Below are 21,790 nucleotides of genomic sequence, written 5' to 3'. Positions count from 1 at the left end.
CATCAGCAATAACATCGCTGTCTGCACTATCGCATCTGCATTGGCGCACACGATATTATCGCTTTCCTACACAATCGCATCTGCAACAGGGCTGGTACAAAAGGTATCATCGCTGGCCAACTATCGCGTCTAGAGCCGAGCATGCGTTGGCTCCCATCTCTCGAGCCTAGCATTCGTTAGCTCCAATCTTTCGATGGTTTGGTGACAATGCCGTTAGGTGTTTGTTGGTTAGCGATTGTAATTAAACAGCGACATCGCTGGCCTGAATGACATCGAAGATCGAATGTCCGCAGACATGTGCGATTGTGAGTGCACCGTGCATGCGTAAGTGAATTCCGCTAATACCTAAACATAATCATCAGAAGATGTGTGTCATCTGTCAAGGCTTGGGTTGTAAAAGACGAGAAAGGTTTGAACAACCTGAAATCGGTGCCATTATAGAACAGATTCCATAACTACTCTGACATTTTGCCTTGCGCAAATCGTCGCCGAGGTTACGTAATACGCGTTGATAAGCGCCGTATTTAATTGTTCGCTAGCGGCAGGGACTCGCTAATTGACAGCACTTCCGGACTCGTTTACAAGCTTATCATACGCGCAAGTTTGTTAACACGAAGATATTGCATAATCGGCATTTATGCAGGCACTTGACCCTCATGAATTGATGCTGTATTATCCCTAATTATCAATTTCGTCGGATCATGACGTCATTCCTTTGTGACGTCATCGAACTCGCATGCCTAAGGAAAATTAGCGTTCGGCGCCTATGATCAACAGTCATAACCTTCAATGCCATCAAACTATCTGTTGGGATTGCTAGCATTCTGGTTACATTTTGTGATATGACGATAAGGGGGAGCGGAAGTTTTCAGTATCATTAAGGGGAGCGTGTCCAAAAATGTTTGAGAACCACTGGCCTAGGGCTTCCCCACAAGATCAAGCTTTACGTGGAGATGGTCTTTCAGCTAGTAACGTATCTCGCTAGCCCCAATATCGAGTCCTTATTCGCTGAAAAGCGTTTCCAGTATCGTGCACAGCTCAGACTTCAAAATAATATGAAATTAATGATAATGATTTTATGTTGTATTGGTATTCCTTTGATAAAATATTACTTCTTTATGGTCACTACGCCCATTGCCTAAATTAAGTAGCACGATGTTGTACTGACGTAGAGTTTCAAAACGATGGTTGCCTAGTTTATGCCGATATTGAATTCATGTGGCCCGCAGCCGCTGCGAAATTTGAAAAGTGGCCCGCGACCCGTTTTGAGCTGGCGACCCCTGATTTACAACGAGCAGACAATGGGCCGTCTACAAACTATGCTACAAGATGTAAAATGTCAAAGTTCACCGACATAGCAAAAATCTATGACATAATCTAAATGCAGGTTGCAAAAAAATCTGACTTTGGAAACAATGTTGACAATTTTTGACCTAACGCTACAATTTTGACAAAATTCTTGCTTTTTTTTGCAATGTCAAAAAATCACCGTCTTGATTTTGGAATAGAATAAAAATGCAAATTTATTTTGATAAAATAATTGAATTACAGGAATACAATTCCACTCACATCAGGAACATAACCGAATTATGAAGTATGGCACGAAATTCACGTCATAGAGTAGGCCTACTTGATGACTTTACTCTGAAGCATAACAACTTGAACAGTACTATATTTTTATGACTTATCTCCAGCATGTACTTGAGATCCTGTTGATTATAGGTAATTATCACTGGTAAATTGAGTCATACCACCTACTCCAGACCACAGAATTTAAGACTTTTTCTTGTTTTTGTTACTAAAGGTATACATGCTTGCTTCAAACCGAAAATCCGTATTGTTTCAGATTATTGCGATCCACCAAAATTCGAGCACGGTATGTACACGCCCGCAATGAAGATGTACAGTTCTGGAGATCGTCTCTACTACACTAAATGCAAGGAAGGATACATGTTGATGTACGGCGAAGATTGGTTCGAATACAACGTCTGCATGGACGATGGAAATTGGAAATTCGTGCATCCGACGTGCAAAATGGCCACGAAAGGTATGGAGACCTGTTTCGTGAAACGCAAGATCGTGTTACCCGGAGTTCCGTTTCGATACACACACAAAATATGTATTACGTACTAAATTTTAGCGTGGGCGTCGCCAACGCCATTCGCTTCAAGAAATCTTGTTTCTGGGCATATGCGTATTATCACAGTGATTTCCAGAATATAAAGGCAAAGCTACTTTTAACTGCATGTGCGTAATTGATGATACCTACTGAGTGGTCATGACATTATTGCCGTTTTCTAATAAAATGGGCTCACTTGAACACTGACTGTTTAATTGCGATATCTGCGAGACCAAATTCCGACAGGTTGCATTTGCCCTACAGGCACAGGTGACTGTCACATAGCCTATTGAGTACCAGTACGCTATATGTATATGATGTCATTTAAAATTCGAGTGCAATCATTGTACGTTGGAGATTCCAACTTAACAGCTTACACCCATCTCAATACCATGAGTAATGTGATACGACATTCGATATCAATGATAAACGAGTTTTGAATACAGCCTAGTAATAAAACCCATTGAATCTATGAAGAAAAACATGGATACTCCAACTCAGCTGAAGAAATGGACATTAAACGACTTTTGGCACCAAAACTAACACAACTTGAAAGTGTATACTTGCTGCATAGGCCAAATAACTATATGTGACGTCTGGGACTTGCATGCAGCTGTTCAGCATTTCCGTTTTCACGTCAATGGATAACTACTTTTCTGTCTGTTGTTTTTGAAAACTTCGAACTGAGTGTTTACTTCTTTACTGTCTCGCAATTTGGTGTCTGCGTCACAGATTTACTACTACAGGTGACTACAGTGAAATGTCGCCACCTAGCGGTTATAATATGGTGCAAGAGTAGTGAGCGGCTTTGACATGATGCTGTCGGAAGTGATCGTTTATATTTAGGGTTACAATACGTTCTCTTTTTGGACTTTTTTGAAAGTGTCCTCGGAGGACGCCCTAATGTCCTCTTTTTTGAGATTTTGGCCTCATTCTTGAGAATTTTCGTTGAATATATGGCTAAATCGACTTAGATGCAGAAAATCAGCACCGAAGTAACGCTCTAGTGGTTAGTTGACCTTTTTTATAGTCAACCGACTGATAATATGAATGAAAAACTGCATTTTGGGACCTGAGCCCGAAAGTTGACTTTGTTTTTAGTCAACCGACCACAAAGTGGGAAAAATTTACCATATTTTCAGGATTTGATCCCCTGGATTTGTAAGTCTGAAAATTTCGAAAAAGTGTCCTCTTTTCAGATTTCTAAAATATGATAACCCTTTGCGGGCATTGTTCTCGACACCCTCTGTCTACAGCAGTGGTCGGGAACCTATGGCTTGCGAGCCATATATGGCTCTTTTGGGTATAAGATATGGCTCTTTACCAAATTTTTAATTTTGTAATAAATTTATTGATATTGCAGCAACTTGTTAGTAAATTTTCATTACGTCCAGAATAATTATTCTCGTGACAGTCTAAACATGTCTTTGAGAGGTCAAGACAGTGGGGTATCCAGGGTTAGGGTCTCGTATCCCCCTTTTCAAAATACTCAAATTTTTAGGTTACTGTCGCGGCGGCAACTAACATCGCTCGCGAATTCGATTTACCCGACATCGCGCGTCTCGAAATAATTTTGGATTGATCACAGAGAATAGCAGACATAGTGACGCTTGTGTGATGATGCAGTTTTCAAATGCATATTATTTTCTTGATCTACACCAGTGGTTCCCAACGTGGGCGATATCGCCCCCCAGGGGGCGATTTGGCGATCTAGGGGGGCGAAAATGACGAAGGGGGCGACAGGGGGGCGAAAATGGACAAAGGGGGCGACGGGGGGCGAAAATAGCGAAGGGGGCGATAGGGGGGCGATGACGCGTAAAAACGGCTGACCTTTTTTCTTTTTTTTAGTCATCCACCTAGCAATGCGGAGCGAAAAAACGTTATTTTCAGCTCTGAGCGGAGAAAGATGACCTTTTTTTTTTTTTTTTTAGTCAACCCGCCGGTCATTACAGTCTGTATGCCCAATTATCGGTGCACAAAATTTGGGGGGCGATGATCGGTGTTGACCTTGAAAAGGGGGCGATGGGTCGAAAAAGGTTGGGAACCACTGATCTACACCGAGAAATGAAGTGCCTTGGAGGTGACATCCAAAATTAGAAATAAAAATAAAAAACATCGCTGTAGCTATCCATGTTCTTGATCGGTAAAAAGTTTTCTAGTATACCGCCATTAAAATGTAGCGTTATGTTAGCCGAATCATGGAGAAGTCAATCAATATTTAGATATTCGGAATCAGTACGACAATTACATTCCATTAATATCAGTGATTATAAATTCTAGGCTATTTACAATGAGTTGCGTTTTGCAGGTGAGACTTGGCCCGTATTTGCCTCATCTATGCATTACCTCTCCTTTCGCGCTTTATTTTCGAAAAATAAATTTGAAATTTGCTTGAATTTTGGAGCAAAAATGTTTAAAATCTAGTCATTCATGAACATGAATAGAAAATACCAATAATCGTTGAAGGTTTCAATGTATGTACTGCTGTAGTGACCATGTTTGGATCCGCCTACGCATGCTAGCAGAGAAAATATGGCGAACACTACGAATTCCGGGCATTGGTGCTGCCAAAACCCTACGTCACGAAATCTTAATTGTGACGTAATAGTTGATTGACATTTATGGCTCTTTGGGATTTAAATTTGAAAATATTTGGTCAATATGGCTCTTCGGCCCAAAAAGGTTCACGACCACTGGTCTACAGTATTAGTATTCTTATGAATCCTTACAATGTAAACAAACAGTTGATGGCTCATGAAAAGAGGGTTGTATTAAAACGCAAGTGAGATGTCAATAACTTGACAAGATTTACGACTTGCAGGTGGTCACGAATGGCTTGGTGTGCTTAGGCCTTTGCAATATGTCTAAACCATCCAGCTTAATTCAAGCATGAAAGTCACTGATGCGTATACGTACTTTGTGCTGTAATCTATTGAGGACTTGCGTTCATGACGTATTATTGTTCAGCTTACTGTGACCCTCCCATGATTGAACACGGTATGGCCATGCGGTCCAAACCCAGATATGGGTATGGTGAGAAGGTCAGCTACAAATGCAAAGACGGTTACAAGCTCTACTACGAGGGTGAAAGATATGACTACGCTATGTGCAAACCGGGTGGTTATTGGGACAAGAAACCACCTATGTGCAAGAGAATGATGATGATGAGTACGTCTAAGGCAGACTAAGATTATCAGGATTTATATTTTGTTCCCACTGTTTACAGACTATTGCTACGCGCCGGAATTCTATTACGGGTCATATTGGCCGATGTTTGAGAGATATCAACAAGGCTCGAAGCTTTACTACCGATGTGCCAGAGGCTTTGAGAAAATGTACAAGGGAGAGGAATACGAATATAACGTTTGCATGGATGGCAAATGGAAGTATAAATCACCCAAGTGCATGGATATGAAGAAAAGTAAGTTAACGGGGATACCAACAGAGTGTATAAGGAGTAAAAATATTACCACCCAAAATTGAAATATGAGGATAAATTCGCGCACATTTGCTATTCAACCATATATCCAAAGTAACACTGAAATTCGAAACCATTGAAATGGTAATTTCAAATTACAGTTGAGCATGGAGTCCTAATCACATATAGATCGTGGAATATGGACCTCCCGAATACAAATCAACGTGACTTATCGCTTTAGTTAGACGGTGTGACGTTGCTGCGGACTGAATGTGTTGTGACTATCCTCACGTCCATATTCACTTATTCTTTTCATCTCTGAATCGAATCCAAGTCCTATGTTAGTTGACACAAGACCTAAATCCAGACCACAATACTACACCTTCGCACCTCAAATATATTAAGCTCAGTAACGGGGACAGGTAGTTCTCAAATACCCCGAATTTGGGGAAATGTTTTATCTATTAGGTTATGCAATAATGTAATAATGTAATCGTGTCCTTGGTCATGGAAACTTGAATTGGTGGGATTAGGCAATGAACTCCAATCCCCGAGATAGAATTGGTGCTAAACGAAAGTATTCACACTGTTCGCTAATTGCGTGTAAGTGTTATAACCAATTTGCGACTCTATCCGTCATGTGACAACAATAATAATCGGAAATTGCATACCGTAGTGAATTACCACCTACCATCACCTGCACTAGGTACCTTTGATAGCGACCAAACCACACTTGAACGTTGAATGTTATACTAAGTTATTAAATCAACCACCAACGAAGATGTGTTTGCTTACTTTTTGAGCCAGATAGTTAACGAATACTTCGATGTTTCAACTGCTGACGCCGAAACTATTATGTTATGATAACAGAGTACTGCAAAATGCCCAAATTCGAACATGGAACATTGAAGCCCGACAGGAAAATGTACTCTGTTGGTGACCAACTCCGTTTCAAGTGCAACGATGGATATTACAAGTACTACGAAGGAAAATACTATCGGTACGCTACTTGTGGAAAGGATGGCATGTGGGACATGAAGCCTCCAATGTGCAAGAAGATAAAAGCAGGTAACAATCGATTATATTGTTAAAACAGTCCACGACACTTTAACTATCGGAGGTGACCAGTCAGCCAATGCTTCTTCTTCAGTGTAGTCAAGTAGGTGACTACGTTCACTACTTGATCAAATGGATATTTGTTTATTGACTCGACTTGTACTCGCATGACTCGAACTACCACGGCCACGGCAGACATTTCATTGTAACTTCGAAGAATAGAAATATTACCACATTATTAGTATTTGGTCTATCAGTCCTGGCACTTGGAAAATAGGGCCAGAAGCTGTCAAGACTGAGGAAAATTACTATATTATGATTGCGAGCCATTCTATATCACTCGAGCAGAGCTGAAAAAGTGGGTTGAACCTCTCAATTCACTTACTAGGACTTGACTCAATGGTGAATTGACACTGACTCGACGTGACCCGTGTCAAAACTATAAGTGAGATTGACTTGTGACTCGGAACCTTATGGCTCGGTTACAACCCTGGTGATTAGGCTGCTTCTAATTTTACCACTGATTTTAATGCCGGCACGGTGATTTATGCACGCTTTAGAATCTGTGAAGTGGAAAATCGTTTTGTGATAAATTTGCATCATATTTACCTGTACAGATCTATTGAGATATGTTAATTTAATAGTACGGTCATATTTGTGGAACGCACTTACGATCCTAATCCCATAATCCCAAACATAAGTCCATTGATCTGCGTGGATATTACCATACACATTACATTGCTTACAGGCTCTTGTATGCACATGATGATACAGCACGGCGTCTATTCACCGATGAAGGGTAGCTACAAGCCCGGCGACAGAGTATATTACCGGTGCGCCATCGGATACCGACTGAAATACGAAGATGATGACGCGTACGTCTACAACTACTGTGGTAGAGATGGAAAATGGAACAAGAAGCGACCCAAGTGTATGAAGATCGGTAAAAGTGAGTATTGAATTTCCACACAGCTTGAAGCATTCGAGTTGACAACTATTCTAATATTGTGTAGACACATTGCAATCCTATTTGTTATTCATAGATATATTATGTGATCACTTTTCCATAAAGCATGTATAGATGCTCCATGGTTTGATAGCTGTAATTGTCAGGGTTACCAGATTTTGAGATCTGAAAAAGAGGCGACATTTCAAAAAGTCTGAAAGCTCCAGTTCCCGCTAAGAATACTTTTTTCTACCAAAACTTCTGTGTTGACTAAAAAAAGCTCATCACTTTGTCTCGACACCCTATAAACCTTCTTTTTCACGATGACTAAGAAAACAGGTCATCATTTTGATCGACTCCCGCATTACCCACTTTTGTACAATTCTGCTTATAAATTCTGCCTACGTGTCGACTTTTTCATGCCATTTTAATACTTCTTCTAAAGAAAGAGGACAAATTCCCAAACAAGTGGGCATTTAGGCGTCCTCCGAGGACACTTTCAGTTTTGTGAAAAAAGAGGACAAGTCCTCTTGAGAGAGGACGTATGGTAACCCTGTTATTGTAGTAGCACTGCAGCCTACTTGGTACCACTATGTAGGCTAACTTGTGCCAAGAAGTACCAGAGCAAATGACTATTATTTTTTGAATAATAACTTCTTGTTAGTTACGATGCATGTAAATCAATGTGCGCCACTTTTAACGAAAACATGATATAATGCAGTCACAAAGTTGTTGGTCTTCCAAAATCAAATCAATTTGTTTTATAAATTCCATATTATTAAATCTTATCTGATTATGCGTAGCACCAATATTGACTGATCAAGTGATTGGCTGGGCGTTCATCTAGCCGGTTTGGCCATACCAGCTGATTAGTTCTCATTATGGCATAATAAATTGGAAGATTACACTCATGAGGTAAAATTCAGGCATTACTCGCGACCACAAAAGTCTTGCCAATAGCACTTTGTCCTGTCCAAGAAAATATCCTAATTGGTTACCCAATACTATGATATACGGCGCCTTCAGCGAATAAGATTTCGTGGCTGCAGCTAGAAAGCGTATGCGCTCAATGGCAATGATAAATTTCCTCGCTGCTGAGGAAATTTACCCATCAATGCATATTCTAATCATTTCAACCCAGGGTCGTAATGACTCAAATTAACTAGAGTTATTTTCTCAAAATGCGGAAATGACTCGACCTGGCTCGAGTCAATCTGTGTATTGACTCGACTTGGACTCGTCATATGACTCAGACGGCATTTCATTGTAATTTCGAAGAATAGTATTGTACCGTAACCACACAGTATTGGGATTTCGTATATTGGTAGTGGTGCTTGAAAAAGCCACCAGAAACTGCTAAAAGTGAGGAAAATTAGTTTATTATACCATTCCATATCACTAAACACAGTTATGAAAAGTGGGTTTAACAAGACTTTAACTCGAAACTGGGCAGTCAACACAAGGAATTGAACTCGGACTCGAACTCGAACACGAGTAATAAGGCCATGACTCCGAGTCGACGCTCTGCTTGCTGACTTGACTCGATGTTGAATTGAAAATGACTCGACTTGACTCGAGTCAAAACTATAAAAGTGGGGCTGACTTGTGACTCGGAGCCTTGTGACTTGGTTACAAGCCTGTTTCAACCAATGATTAATTCGGATTTGCCTACTCAAGTTGCTTGTCCTAACTCAAGTTACAAAATTCCTCATCAGTTCAGAATACCGTCTTTTCCAGAATACTGTTCCCCGCCGATGGTAGAACATGGCTACTACGAACCAAAAATGAAATATTACGACACCGACGATCAGATCTACGTCAAGTGCGAAGCTGGGTACTACAAGTACGACGAAGGAATGATGATGAAATATTACTCTTCCTGTATGTTGGACGGCAATTGGGATGAATTGCCGAAATGCAAGAGGATGCCTACAAGTAAGATATAGGACGCTGAATGAATCCACCTCTTTCATTAGCAATTATCGCACAAAGTTTCTATGTTTTTGTACAAAATCTTTGGCGCAGGTGTATAGGTAATCGACTGCGGTTGTGGTCACATTTTGACGAAAAAACAACTCTTTCTATTAGGATATTACTAATCTACCAGTAAAACATAATCTACTTATGATAGAATTCGTAGATAGTGGACAATCAGGTACCGGTAATATTCATTTTATTCATGATGCAGAGTCATGGCATATATTCTTCCTACAACAATAAACACCTTTCGGGGCTAAATAATCAGGATTTAAGCGGGAAATGATATTTGCATCCCCAGTTTCATTCGTATTCAACCCCAGTGTTTTTCATCTTTGACCAGCCATCGTTGCAAGACCATGAATTAAGTTTTGGAAGCATGTAAACTATTTGCATATATACAGAGCATCTGAGTCGAAATTTAAGTCTAAATAATAAAATATATCCACTCCAGCCAGGCCTGTTATCCGGTTAATCATAACCAGAAGTTCTCTTTCCACCCCCTTAATACACACATAATGAGATACAGACGACACATTGCGATAAACGTAGGATGACGAACGAAGGATTGTAACCAAATCACAAGTCAATCTCACTTTAATGGTTTTGACTCGAGTCATTTTCAATTGACCACCGGGTCCAAGTCAAATAGTAGAGGGTCGAGTCCGAGTCATAGTGTTTGACTCGAGTCCGAGTCCAAGTCATTATCATCACTATTCAGTTTTCTGTCAATCCAGTTCAACCCACTCTTTCAACTCTGTGCGAGTGATATAGAATGGCCCGCATTCATAATTTAGTAATTTTCCTCAGTCTCAACAATTTATGGCCCTATTTTCCCAGTATCAGGACTGATAGACGATATAGGCCTACCAATATTGTGGTAACTTTACTATCATTTGAAGTTACAATGAAAGGCTAAGGTGGGTGTCTGATCTTAATGGCTACTCCAAGTTGTTTCGACACCTTCTTATCTTTTCATTGTATCGCAGTCTTGTGATGTTATGAAATGATGAAAATATTGATAAACTGATTGATTGAAACTGTCTGTCTTGGCAGTCCTAGTCCCGAGTCATATGACTTAATTCGAGTCATGTACAATGACTCGAGTACAAGTCGAGTCAATACAAAAATCTACTCGAGTCGAGTCATTTTACGCATTTGAAAAAATGACTCGAGTCAAGACGAGCCACCAAAAAATCGCGACTCTGCGAACGACCAAGGGCGTCTCATCAATCGTCACTTAATTGACATCCATCTAGGCGTTTTAGCATCACTAGTGCTGGAGGTGGATTAACCAACTGCATCGACTCCAGACACATCGCAATACTAATCGAAATTTTATCTGTTTAGAATATTGCAAAGTGCCGGATCACCATGCCTACAACCACAGAGCATATTACAAGATGCGATACATGGAAGGGGAATACATCAAGTTTGAATGCGATTACGGATATTACGCCCCGGCCAACTACCGTAAACACGCCAAGTGTATGAAGGACGGAAACTGGGGCGGCGCGCCTCAGAAATGCAAAAGTAAGTTTCTAAACTTCCCTCTTGGTGCACAGTAACAGCACATTTGCATCAGCCCTGGTGAATAACGTCCTCCATATTCGCCAGGCATAGCCTATTTTATTTTGTGACAGTTATAATTTATAAGTAGGGCGATTTTTTTTTACCTGAATAACAGAAGATTTTGACCTAAAAAACGAAAATTTTGACGTTTTTTACACCGGAAAAATTAATTTTGGCAAAATTTTGCCCTCACGTACGCAAATTAGGTGTTTTCGCACACAATGTCACAATTGTACTTATCTCAATTTCTAGTCTGAACTGTTTGTCAATACAAAGTAGTCGGGCGTGAAAACACTTTTTTGACCTTAAAACTGACAACCTTTTTACATGAAAAAACTTTATTTTAACGAAATCTGAACCTATGAAGAATTCCAGTAGTTACATCCCACATTATGGTGGAAATAATAAAGTTTTCAGATACTTTCCTACATTCTCGGGTAGAAAGTGTAGCTCCCCAAGAATGGGAGAAAAAACAGCAGCTTGTTGGCTGGCAACACTGAAGTTGACGTACACTGCTGGCGACAAACCGTGTTGCTTTACTCCGACAATGTTGTATACATAACAGTTTTTTATCATGCGCTTCTTGATATAAGAACCAATGCTCACGCAGTCTTGCTTCAGTTAGGATACTGCGGTAGGTTGAGCATAACACCATGTCAACCTATTGTTTCATTTGACTGTTTATGATTCACAATGAGCAGACAATGAACCGTCTACAACAGCAGGCCTAAGAACTAGGCTCAAAGCTGTCAAACGAAAAGTTCACTGACAATGCAAACATATATGATACAAACGAAATGCAGCTTGCAAAAAAATTTTGTGTTTGTAAACAATTTTGACAAATTTTTGACTTAACGCTACAATTTTGACAAAATCTTGACTTATTTTGACATGTCAAAAAAAATCGCCCTAGTAATAACCTATAAGATCACTCATATTGGGGACTGGTAATATATCCCTCCATTTTAATATCATATACCTGATCTGCTGTATTGCTAACGAGAAGTAAAACGGATTAGGCTTGTTAAAGCATTTCCATTACGCATTTCACAATAGTTGATTCCTTATACAGAGTACTGCATGGGAGACGATGTAATGCACGGTTACTATTATCCAATGAAAATGTACTATCGCATTGGCGAGCGAGTGCAATACCGCTGCAAGTCCACTTACCAAATGTCGTACCGAGCATCCAGCTATTCTTACATGACCTGTATGGACGGCGGAAATTGGGACAACAAAGCCCCGATGTGCAACAGTAAGTGATTTTGATACTACCATCAAAGCCGGATAGGGAAATGAGACAAGTCATAACCAGGGCTTTGGAGCAGCCGGAAATTTAAACTGCTCCGGCTCCGGCTCCGGAGCTTTCTTCTATCATACATTAGCTCCGGCTCCGGCTCCGGAGCGGCATTATTACCACTGCTCCGGCTCCAGCTCCGGCTCCGGCTCTGAAATTATCGAATGGGCCTGTCTATATCAGGGGTGGCCAACCAGCGGGCAAAATGTGGCCCGCAATGTTATTTCCTTCCTATTATTATCGAAAATGAATTGCCCAGATTTTGAAATTGCAATGCCAACCATAAATTACAACTCTGGCTGCGACATTTGGGATGTTGATGACTAAAATATCAGTTCCGACGCATTGGCAGGTCCGGGGTCCAGTCAAATTTTCAGTAAATCGTCATACATTACAATAAACTAAAATAGTAGTGAAATTTTTCTTCGCGCTTCGCGTGTTTAATTGTCACACGATTTCTTGCTGCCTACCCCCTACTGAAAATGAAAAAAAAGCCTAATTTACCCGATTGAGTCTAACTGTATTCGCAATTACGGGAGAAAGTCTTTTCGTGTTTCCGCTCTTATAAAGATCGTCGACGTTGAAATGTAGGCAAAAAATGATTATCGGATATTATCCGGAGACCTTCGATATAGATTGGCCAGACAGAGCCTAGCAGGCGGTATACTATACAGTAGACCCGCAATATACTCAAGTAATAATATTATTGACCTGGTTTATTTATAAACTTTGTAAATTTTAGCCGCATGGCGCGGCTAGTGGACCGCGCGCTCGATCGTCAATTTCATGTGTCCCTTATAAACCAGAAAGTTGCCCCTTTCTGGTCTATACAGATTACTAATCTACCCATGGGTTAGTTATCCATAGTAATCTAAGAGTCTGTCAGCCGTCAGTAACATCCGATGTAGCAAAGAAGACATAGGTGCCGCCTTGCCGGCTTGTGACGTCATAATGAATACTTGTCACTTGTCGATAACATCATAGTTGCACTAGAACGCACTTAACTCTATGCCAGTGGTTCCCAACCTTTTTCAACCCACGTACCATTTTGAGGTTTTATGCAGTGCTCGCGTACCACCTGTATAAGTTACGCGCGTTTCCACCATTTATGACGTCATACTCACGTATTTGACCTATGAGAGGTGTATTAACAAATTCTATTAAACTAGGCCAAGGACGTCAAAGATACGGCCCGCCATACGATTTTATCCGGCCCGCATAGCAATTCTGAGTACATTGAAAAAAGATTATATTATCCATCACATCCATAGCAATAAACCAAATTACAAAGTCCGCGTTGACAGTTAAATACCTTGTATTCATCACAACGCATACGCAGCGATAACGCCAGATTATGACTAAAGCAGGGGTGGCCAACCTTTTTGCAATTCACATTTCGACTACTCGTGTAGCCTATACGGCCGCATTCCAGGGCATTGTCGTAATGAACGAGCTGGACGCCAAACTCCCAGGTTAAAGTGTATATGTCCATTTCTGGTAAACTCCGGACTAATCTATTTAATGGTAGGCTTACTATGCGCACCCAAATCGCGAGTGGTCACTGGTAATGTTAAGGAGGGAAGTGCTCATAGTCGCGCGAAGCGCGAAAAAAATTCAGATTCATCAATGAATTTCGTCATTATTATTAGTAGTTTTACATATTACCATCAAACATTTATCCTTTCTCATCCCGTGTGATCAGATTCACTGGTATAGAATTGATGAAGGGGTGTTTTCGAAAATTTAACGCAAGTTATAAATTATGATGCATCTTCGGGTGGGCCAATTGGTATTAGTAACTTTGTAGCAAGCTGTTATTTCTTGACCTCCCATCATGATTGTTAGTATAGTGAGGAGCACACGATTCCGAGCTGATATTTCCATGTGAGACGCATCATTTTCCATTGATGTTCGCATCTGTATTGTGGGGCTCTGATTGCAAAGGGTGCTACTATATTAAAATCGAAAAATGTAGTCGCATTGAATCGCACCCAGCGCGAAGAAAATTTCAAGATTAATTGAAATCTTTTAAGAAATCGGGAGTCAATTCGTAAATTCGGATTGCATGTCGACGGCCGCCAACACATACTAATCGAATTGCGTGTCTACGGCCGCAGGTTGGCCACACCTGGACTAAGGCAAAAGGAAAACTGAAATATGTCTACTTGTAGCGCCGGTAATGCCATTGTATTCAACCGGACAAACATCGTATTTTCGCCAATTTCATTGCTCGCAAATAATGGTGTGGCGACTCGCTAGAATGAAACCCCTACGATCCGTGTATTATCTATATATGCTCGATAGTAAAGTATTCCAGCGAGAAGCAATGGCACGAGTCAACGTTTTGGATTCCGTTGACTGGTCCGGCCCGCGAGCAATTTCATGACTTCGATCCGGCCCGCGATGCAATTTGAGTTTGACACCCCTGAACTAGGCATTATCACCCAGGGTTGATGGGATGTATGGAATTGTTTTTTCACCACCAGTCACAAGAAAAACAACATAATGAAATAACAAAACACATTCAAAAGTCAATTTATTTAATGTGATGGCAGCATTTGTTTATTATCCATTAGCTTGTCGATGCGTGGTATACGTTTGCTTGCAGCGCATCGAAAGTCATGTATGGGCGCAACATGTCGGTTTCGTTTCTTCGACTTGATAGTCATCAAGGATGAAAATCCTTGCTCGCATTCCCACGTATAAGGGAAAATTAGCATCTGATGGGGAATAGCGTGAGACGACGGCTTCAAAAAACTCAAAATCTACCTCACCTGAACTAGTAACTTCCTTCGGTCGAAAAAAAAACAGAATCTACTCGCGTACCACCTGGAAGACCTTCGCGTACCACTAGTGGTACGCGTACCACAGGTTGGGAACCACTGCTCTATGCCATTGCTGCGCACAGCATTAATATTAAGACCTGCTGTTCAATTATGATAAATCAGCAGATGTGGTTGTTCAATATATAATAGCATCTAATGAAATACGTCGGAGCCGGAGCTACTCCTCAAATAACGGGCTCCAGCTCCGGCTCCGGCTGAATTTTATGTAGAGCTCCGGCTCCGGTGAAAATGCCTGGCTCCGGCGCTCCGGCTCCGGGCTCCGGCTCCGGCTCCAAAGCCCTGGTCATAACAACGATCGACTAAAAACAAATCATATTATTGAAACAGCAAGTCGCTATTGGCAGTTGTCCGAATTATTCAAAGTAATCTACTGGTAATTAGGGTCAATATGTACTGGAGATTGATGAATCTGGGAGTAAATCAATTTTGTTGTAACCTTAACTAGTCAAACAGCTTACGTTCAGATATTATGTATTGACGGGCAGCTTTCCACATAACCATGATGAGAATATAATTTTTACTCGCGATGTTCATGCTAAATTTTTTATGTCTTGCAAGATCAGCTGTGTTTACTTCACTAACATCGCGTACTCAATGTAGGGCTTTCTAGTCCTAAGGAATGTTGAAAGTAGTGAAATAGGAGTGGTTTGTAATCTCCATAATCATAACCTGGGAATATCGTGGGGTTAATTTTCTATCGTTTGTTTACTAGTGGCGAGATATCCACTAACTTCAAATCATTGTTTTATGCGGCAGAAATCCAATGCTCTGATATTAATACCGTGTACTTGGAATTCCAGAAAACTGCATGATTCCTCGTCCGTATTCGTACGCCTACTACTACCCCCTGAATAAATACTCCTACTCGTACGGGGAAAAGATCATGTTTTACTGCAGCCGCGGATACAGACTTAACAAAGCATATCAGCAAGTGTCTTGCGGCCGTAGCGGCAAATGGATGGCTGAACTACCTAAATGTGTCCGTAAGTATGACATGACTAAGTTGGTAGCGGAAATGCAAACGTGATAAAGCCTACCTTTAGCGAGTATGACAAGGTTATGGACACATCGTTTGAGACTTGATCTTCCTTAGCGTAATACGATACCTAGTGCTGTATGCGATTCATTGCAATGTCTTTGTAATCTTACAGTAGTGTCTACCCTAACGGTTGCATTAGCGAGTATTCCTTCTTCCACTTTAGTAGTTTATCTTAGATCAGTGGTTCCCAACCGGGGAGGAATTCCCCCCTTGGGGGGAATTTTTCAATTTTTAGGGAGGAATTCGACTTTAGAATTCGACTATAGAATTGTAACGGATTTCCCAAATTGTTCGTGTTCGAACTGTCATGTAGTCAACCAGTTATATTCCAACGTATGCTCCTTATTATGGCTGTTTCTTTGTTTGCTGAAAGTATGTTCAAATGCTATTTGAAATTTTTTTTTCACATACAAATCCCCCCACCCCATTTTTAACTCGTTCAGATGTGCTGCAGTTCGCAAGACAATTTTGTAGGCCAGCGACGGCCTCTCAATCAAATATTTCCTAAGCGAGTAAATGTCGTGCCGAATCTGTCACAACAAAGCCTCTTGTGAAAGTATTTATCTTATATTTTCAAGTCAACATTTTCAGACAGTGACTAAATATTCCAACGTCATCGATTCAAGTCAAAGAGATCGCTAGCCTTGCTTTATTTTTAGTGAACCCGATCGAAAATAGACATGGTAAACTTGGTGCAATGTTGCCGAAACGTAATGGGTGTTCTAAATTGCAAAGAGCTCCAGCAGGGAATATGATCACGTGTATGTTATATATCAGAGCTGTAACCGAGTCACGAGGCTCCGAGCCACAAGTCAATATATCACTTTCATAGTTTTGACTCGAGTCAAGTCGAGTCATTTTCAATTCACCATTGAGTCAAGTCCGAGTCCAAGTCACCGAGCAGACAGTCGAGTCCGAGTCATGGTATTATGACTCGAGTACGAGTCCAAGTCACACTCAGGTCAACACTGTTTGGTGATATTGAATGATTTGGATTTATGACATACTAATTTTCCTCACTTTCAGCAGTTTCTTGTCGCGTTGTTCTTTACTGTTCTTGGAAATTACAATGAAATGCCGGTCTTGGCCGTTTTATAGTCTTGAATCCTACGGCTTGGTTCGAGTCATGAACAATGACTCGAGTCCAAGTCGAGTCAATACCCAGATTGTATCGAGTCGAGTCGCGTTTCCGTATTTTGAGAAAATGACTCGAGTCAAGTCGAGTTATCAGAAAATGGTGACTCGAGTCAAACTAGAATCTGGTCAACTCTGCTATATATGAAATGAAAGTACCACTATTGTTGGCCAAATGCATACGCAAACTTGAGAAAAAAATCGCGAGACCAGTAAATTTATGGATACTGATTTTTCACAGCAGTTATATTAGCGATTGGTGCATGGTAAGCCGAAAACACAAATGGAAGCGTGTGGGTCTGTTGAGTCAAGCCTTCCAGAATTTGTGTGATTGGGACCAAGAACATGGTTTTTGGCGGTCTACAACGTGTTATTACAGCACTGCTAGAAACAAACACTCGGTACCGCCCGTCTTTTATTCTTTCAGTCAACAGGTGTTTGCGCGGTAAAAATGACCATTTTTAATCATTGGGCAGATTTATCCTAAGGGGGGAATTTTGGCTAAAATTTCGGCCAAGGGAGGCACGAGATGAAAAAGGTTGGGAACCACTGTCGTAGATCAAGCTATTTACATTTAGAAATATACCAAGTAGAAAGTAGCATTTGCATAGATGTGTATCACTCATTATGATAGAAATTCACAAGAGCATCTGGTGATGAAAGCTGTGTGCCATGGTACCAGACTCAAGTAACAACAACGCCCGCACGCCTTTGATGTAGCATCGCAACAAATGTAACACCACTTATAAGTGGTTTATTAAATGCTTGAAATATGCCGGTACATTAAATCAGTAATCTCCCGTAAGGTGCAACAATTGAAGGTATATCATTTTGATAGATTAATGCATATGGCGCAGTAATATAAGAAGTGTAGCTTATCGTGTCCGGAAAATAACGCATCAAGAACTTGGACTAAGTGATTCACGCAAAGCATCTAACTATCATATTTTATTACAGGTTACTGAAATACTGAAAAGAGATGGAAAAGAAGATGCATGAATGGTGGAAGGCTGAAGTATTCATATTCCCCTTTTGGATTTGCTGAAACTGCCGCATTTGCCTGAAAATAAAATATTATCAGAAAAATATAGCCATCATGCAGTGCCTTTATGTATGCCTATCCCCTACAGGACATTTGAGAGGTGACATATGCGCAACCGAAACATGAATGTGATATGTACCGAAGCCTGCGATCCAACCTGGTGAGGTGGGCTATGTTTACACGCGTATACAGGCTTCCTGACAATATAACCGGCTACCATGCAGGAAATCTGCTTCATTGGTATACATTAGGTGAAACGCATAATGAGATTGCCATCGCATTGAATAACACGTTCAGCATTCATAACTGAAGACAGATGTGCCTACCAGAAAGTAATTGAGTACTACCGGGGCGGTCATGATTTTGATTGGTTATTGTTTTCTGCGTTATTTGTGAAATCTGCGCTTTTTGTAGGTAAATGACGTTAACACAGCTTTAGGAAGTATGTTCATAATCAACGTATAATAATATTAGGGACTTTTCTGGTGTTTCTTATCAAGAGATACCGACACAATAAAAGAAACAAGTGACGAATTATGGTGCAATAATCTCGGATTTGAAAATAGTATCGATATAAAATGGATGGTCAGGTCTTAACTAGAACCCTCCAGCCGACCAATTTCTCTCACCGGCAAGTTGTGTAAAGTCATGGAAAGGATGATTCTGATTAGAATAAACTGGTAGCTAAATAACAATATCATCCATGTATTATCTCATCTCGTTGCACTGTCTATTTGTGAACTAAAAAGTGTCGTCATTAACGAAGTCAGGGATTTTTTTTAATTTTTAGAATAAACATATCGGTGCGGTCACGCTGCTATGGCCCGTCGTATGTACGCAGTACATGCAGATTGCAGAGTATTACAGCCGTTATAGGCTGCCACGCAAAACGACCAGTCTCTATTCATCCACTACGGAAATAGACTAAATGCAAGCTACGTTATGTGCCATACTGATTTAAAATGACGACCTGTAAACTCAAATGTCGCATATAGGAAACCGTGGGCAGCGATGTAACGCAATCTTCATATCTCCGTCCAATGGAACTTGTGGGTGGCAATAGATGTTGTGAATATACACATACAGTCTAGTACTGGTCGACTTTCTGTTAGATTGGATAACCTGTACTGTTCTTATGAATTTAGTGATGATGGCAAAGAACGGTTCGTAAACAAATTAAAGCTACGTGAACGCAATTCGCATGTATTATAATTTCATAACTGCAAGGTAACATAGAACTGTAGGGTTTTGCAGGAGCTTTTTATTCAATAGAATCTTGTTATTGCAACTTTACTGCTCATCACGTAGTAGCCTATATAGTTCCTAATCCAACAGTCTATATATGCTAAACGATAGTAGGATGAAGTGTCGTGTTGCAGCTTAGATGTCACGTAATTAATGCGTTATCAACCTATTTGCCGTGCATGCCAGATAAATTGGTAAAAACTATTTGGGTAGGCCTACTTCTATGTGATCTACAATATATGTAAGTTCACGATACGTGTAAATCAGGGGTCACCAACCTTTTGTAACCAAGAGCTAGGCTACTTCATGAGTACTGATTAACGCGAGGGGCTACCAGTTACTTCCGCCGTTTATCCGTGCTAGGTTTGATTTCTGCACTTCATTCAGAGCACTGGACAGCGTTCGCGCCCCTCTCGGGGAACAGATAAGTCTCTCTCTATCTCTATCCCTCTCCCTCTCCCTCTCCCTCTCCCTCTCCCTCTCCTCCCTCTCCCTCTCCCTCTCTCTCCCTCTCCCTCTCCGTCTCTCTCTCTTCCTCTCTTTCCCCCCCTCTCTCTCTCTCTCTCTCTCTGGGACTCGAGCCAGCGTCTCTGATTCCAGTTGCGTTTCCGCACTGCACGTCGAAGCACTAACGTCGACACTCGGGAATATTAACTTGATAGATTTGAGTTAAACCTCCGCGATGGCGAAGACAAGCAACAACGCGATCGAAAACTAATGTTCCGAAGGTAGGGTCGATTGACTCATGTTGAACTGCTGTTCATATGGAACCCTTCTCCACTTCGACCTTCAAAGCTCTCATTTGAATATTTTTTACTGCGACCGCGGGCGACTTATCTGGTCCGGACGGGCGACCTGCCGCCCGCGGGCACCGCGTTGGTGACTCTTGCTGTAAGTTAATTAAGTCTCAATTATGTTTCCATCGGCATATTCATTAGATAGCCTATTGCTTCAAGATCGATAATTCATCAGCCGACTAAAATATGATGACACTTGTATCGATGAAATCCACATTGCATTGACGCTCGTTTGTAAGATAACTACCCTTCAACACATTATTACAAATGAAGCTTCGATTTCAGTATCGCTGAAAGGGGCTCATGCATAGGCTTTTGAACGCGTCATACTGCAGACAATATTAAGCCATTACCCAAAACATAGGTGCTGGATCGCAAACCACTAGGAAACAACGGCTCTGTAGCAATATACAATTACGGATAACTCGGATTCTTTTATGTGTAACAAGCTATAAGATTCCCGAAGAAGTCTAGCTATAGCCAGATTTTGGATATGTTACGAAATTTAAACTTTTTTGTGACACACATTTCAGACAGGGGATATCGGTGTCGTCATAATGTATGTTTAGACATGATGTTATTGTAGGGGTACCATCAATGTTCCCTCTAATTCTTCACGAGTCTGCGCGCACTCATCAACTCACTGCGCAGTCCCTTGGACAGCAGTGCGTAACGACTAAAAAAATCATCACTTCGGCTTTTTTGGGCGCAGCTTAGATTTTCTGTGCGCACAGACTGTGTCAGCACTGCGCAATTGCGCACCCGTGCAGCTTATAGGGAACATTGGCTACCATACGTCCTCTTTTAAGAGGATTTGTCCTCTTTCTTGACTTTTTTGAAAGTGTCCTCGGAGGACGTCCAAATGTCCTCTTTTTGAGATTTTGTCCTCTTTTTTGAGATATTGTTTTATTTTTGGGAATTCTGGTCAAAATTCGACTGCGATACAGTAAAGCAGCAATGAAGTAACGCTCTGGCGTCTATTTCGAGAGCTGACCCGGGAAGCTGACCTTTTCTTCTTTTGATCAACCGACCACGAAGTGGGAAAAATTTACCATTTTTCAGGACTTTCCTCCGGTATTGCGAGTCTGAGAATTTAAAAAAAAAGTATCCTCTTTTCAGATTTCCAAAACATGGCAGCCCTATGTTATAGGGTTGGGACTTCGGGATCAAATTTGAAATCCCGGGATCGGGATTTCCCGGGATTTTCGCTCCTCAATCCCGGGATTCCCCGGGATTAGAAAAGTAGTAAAATACACATACAAGTAACACAAATAACATTTAGTCCTTGTGATATTGAAT

At 40.9% G+C, this 21,790-nt stretch overlaps 1 protein-coding gene across 4 annotated transcripts in view; it reads left to right on the top strand.

Moving 5' to 3' along the window:
* The window catches only part of LOC145442372 (complement factor H-like), a 65,983-nt gene extending 47,490 nt beyond the window's left edge, over positions 1 to 18,493 (top strand). For all 4 annotated transcript variants that reach the window (XM_080320276.1, XM_080320282.1, XM_080320291.1 and 1 more), the window contains 10 exons: positions 1,847 to 2,047; positions 5,087 to 5,287; positions 5,346 to 5,540; positions 6,408 to 6,605; positions 7,342 to 7,542; positions 9,277 to 9,474; positions 10,867 to 11,049; positions 12,161 to 12,346; positions 16,035 to 16,217; positions 18,365 to 18,493. In XM_080320276.1, the coding sequence (XP_080176402.1) occupies positions 1,847 to 2,047; positions 5,087 to 5,287; positions 5,346 to 5,540; positions 6,408 to 6,605; positions 7,342 to 7,542; positions 9,277 to 9,474; positions 10,867 to 11,049; positions 12,161 to 12,346; positions 16,035 to 16,217; positions 18,365 to 18,372 (1,754 nt within the window). In that variant the 3' untranslated portion in view covers positions 18,373 to 18,493. The remainder of the gene's footprint in view (positions 1 to 1,846; positions 2,048 to 5,086; positions 5,288 to 5,345; positions 5,541 to 6,407; positions 6,606 to 7,341; positions 7,543 to 9,276; positions 9,475 to 10,866; positions 11,050 to 12,160; positions 12,347 to 16,034; positions 16,218 to 18,364) is intronic.
* Positions 18,494 to 21,790: the final 3,297 nt, after the last annotated feature.

The sequence above is a fragment of the Botryllus schlosseri genome, chromosome 1 (genome assembly GCF_051294905.1).
Source record: "Botryllus schlosseri isolate E-star chromosome 1, Bs_hap1, whole genome shotgun sequence".
NCBI classification, from domain to species: Eukaryota; Metazoa; Chordata; class Ascidiacea; order Stolidobranchia; family Styelidae; genus Botryllus; species Botryllus schlosseri.
The sequence above is the reverse complement of the archived record's forward strand: the minus strand, read 5'-3'. Positions and strand labels throughout refer to the sequence as shown.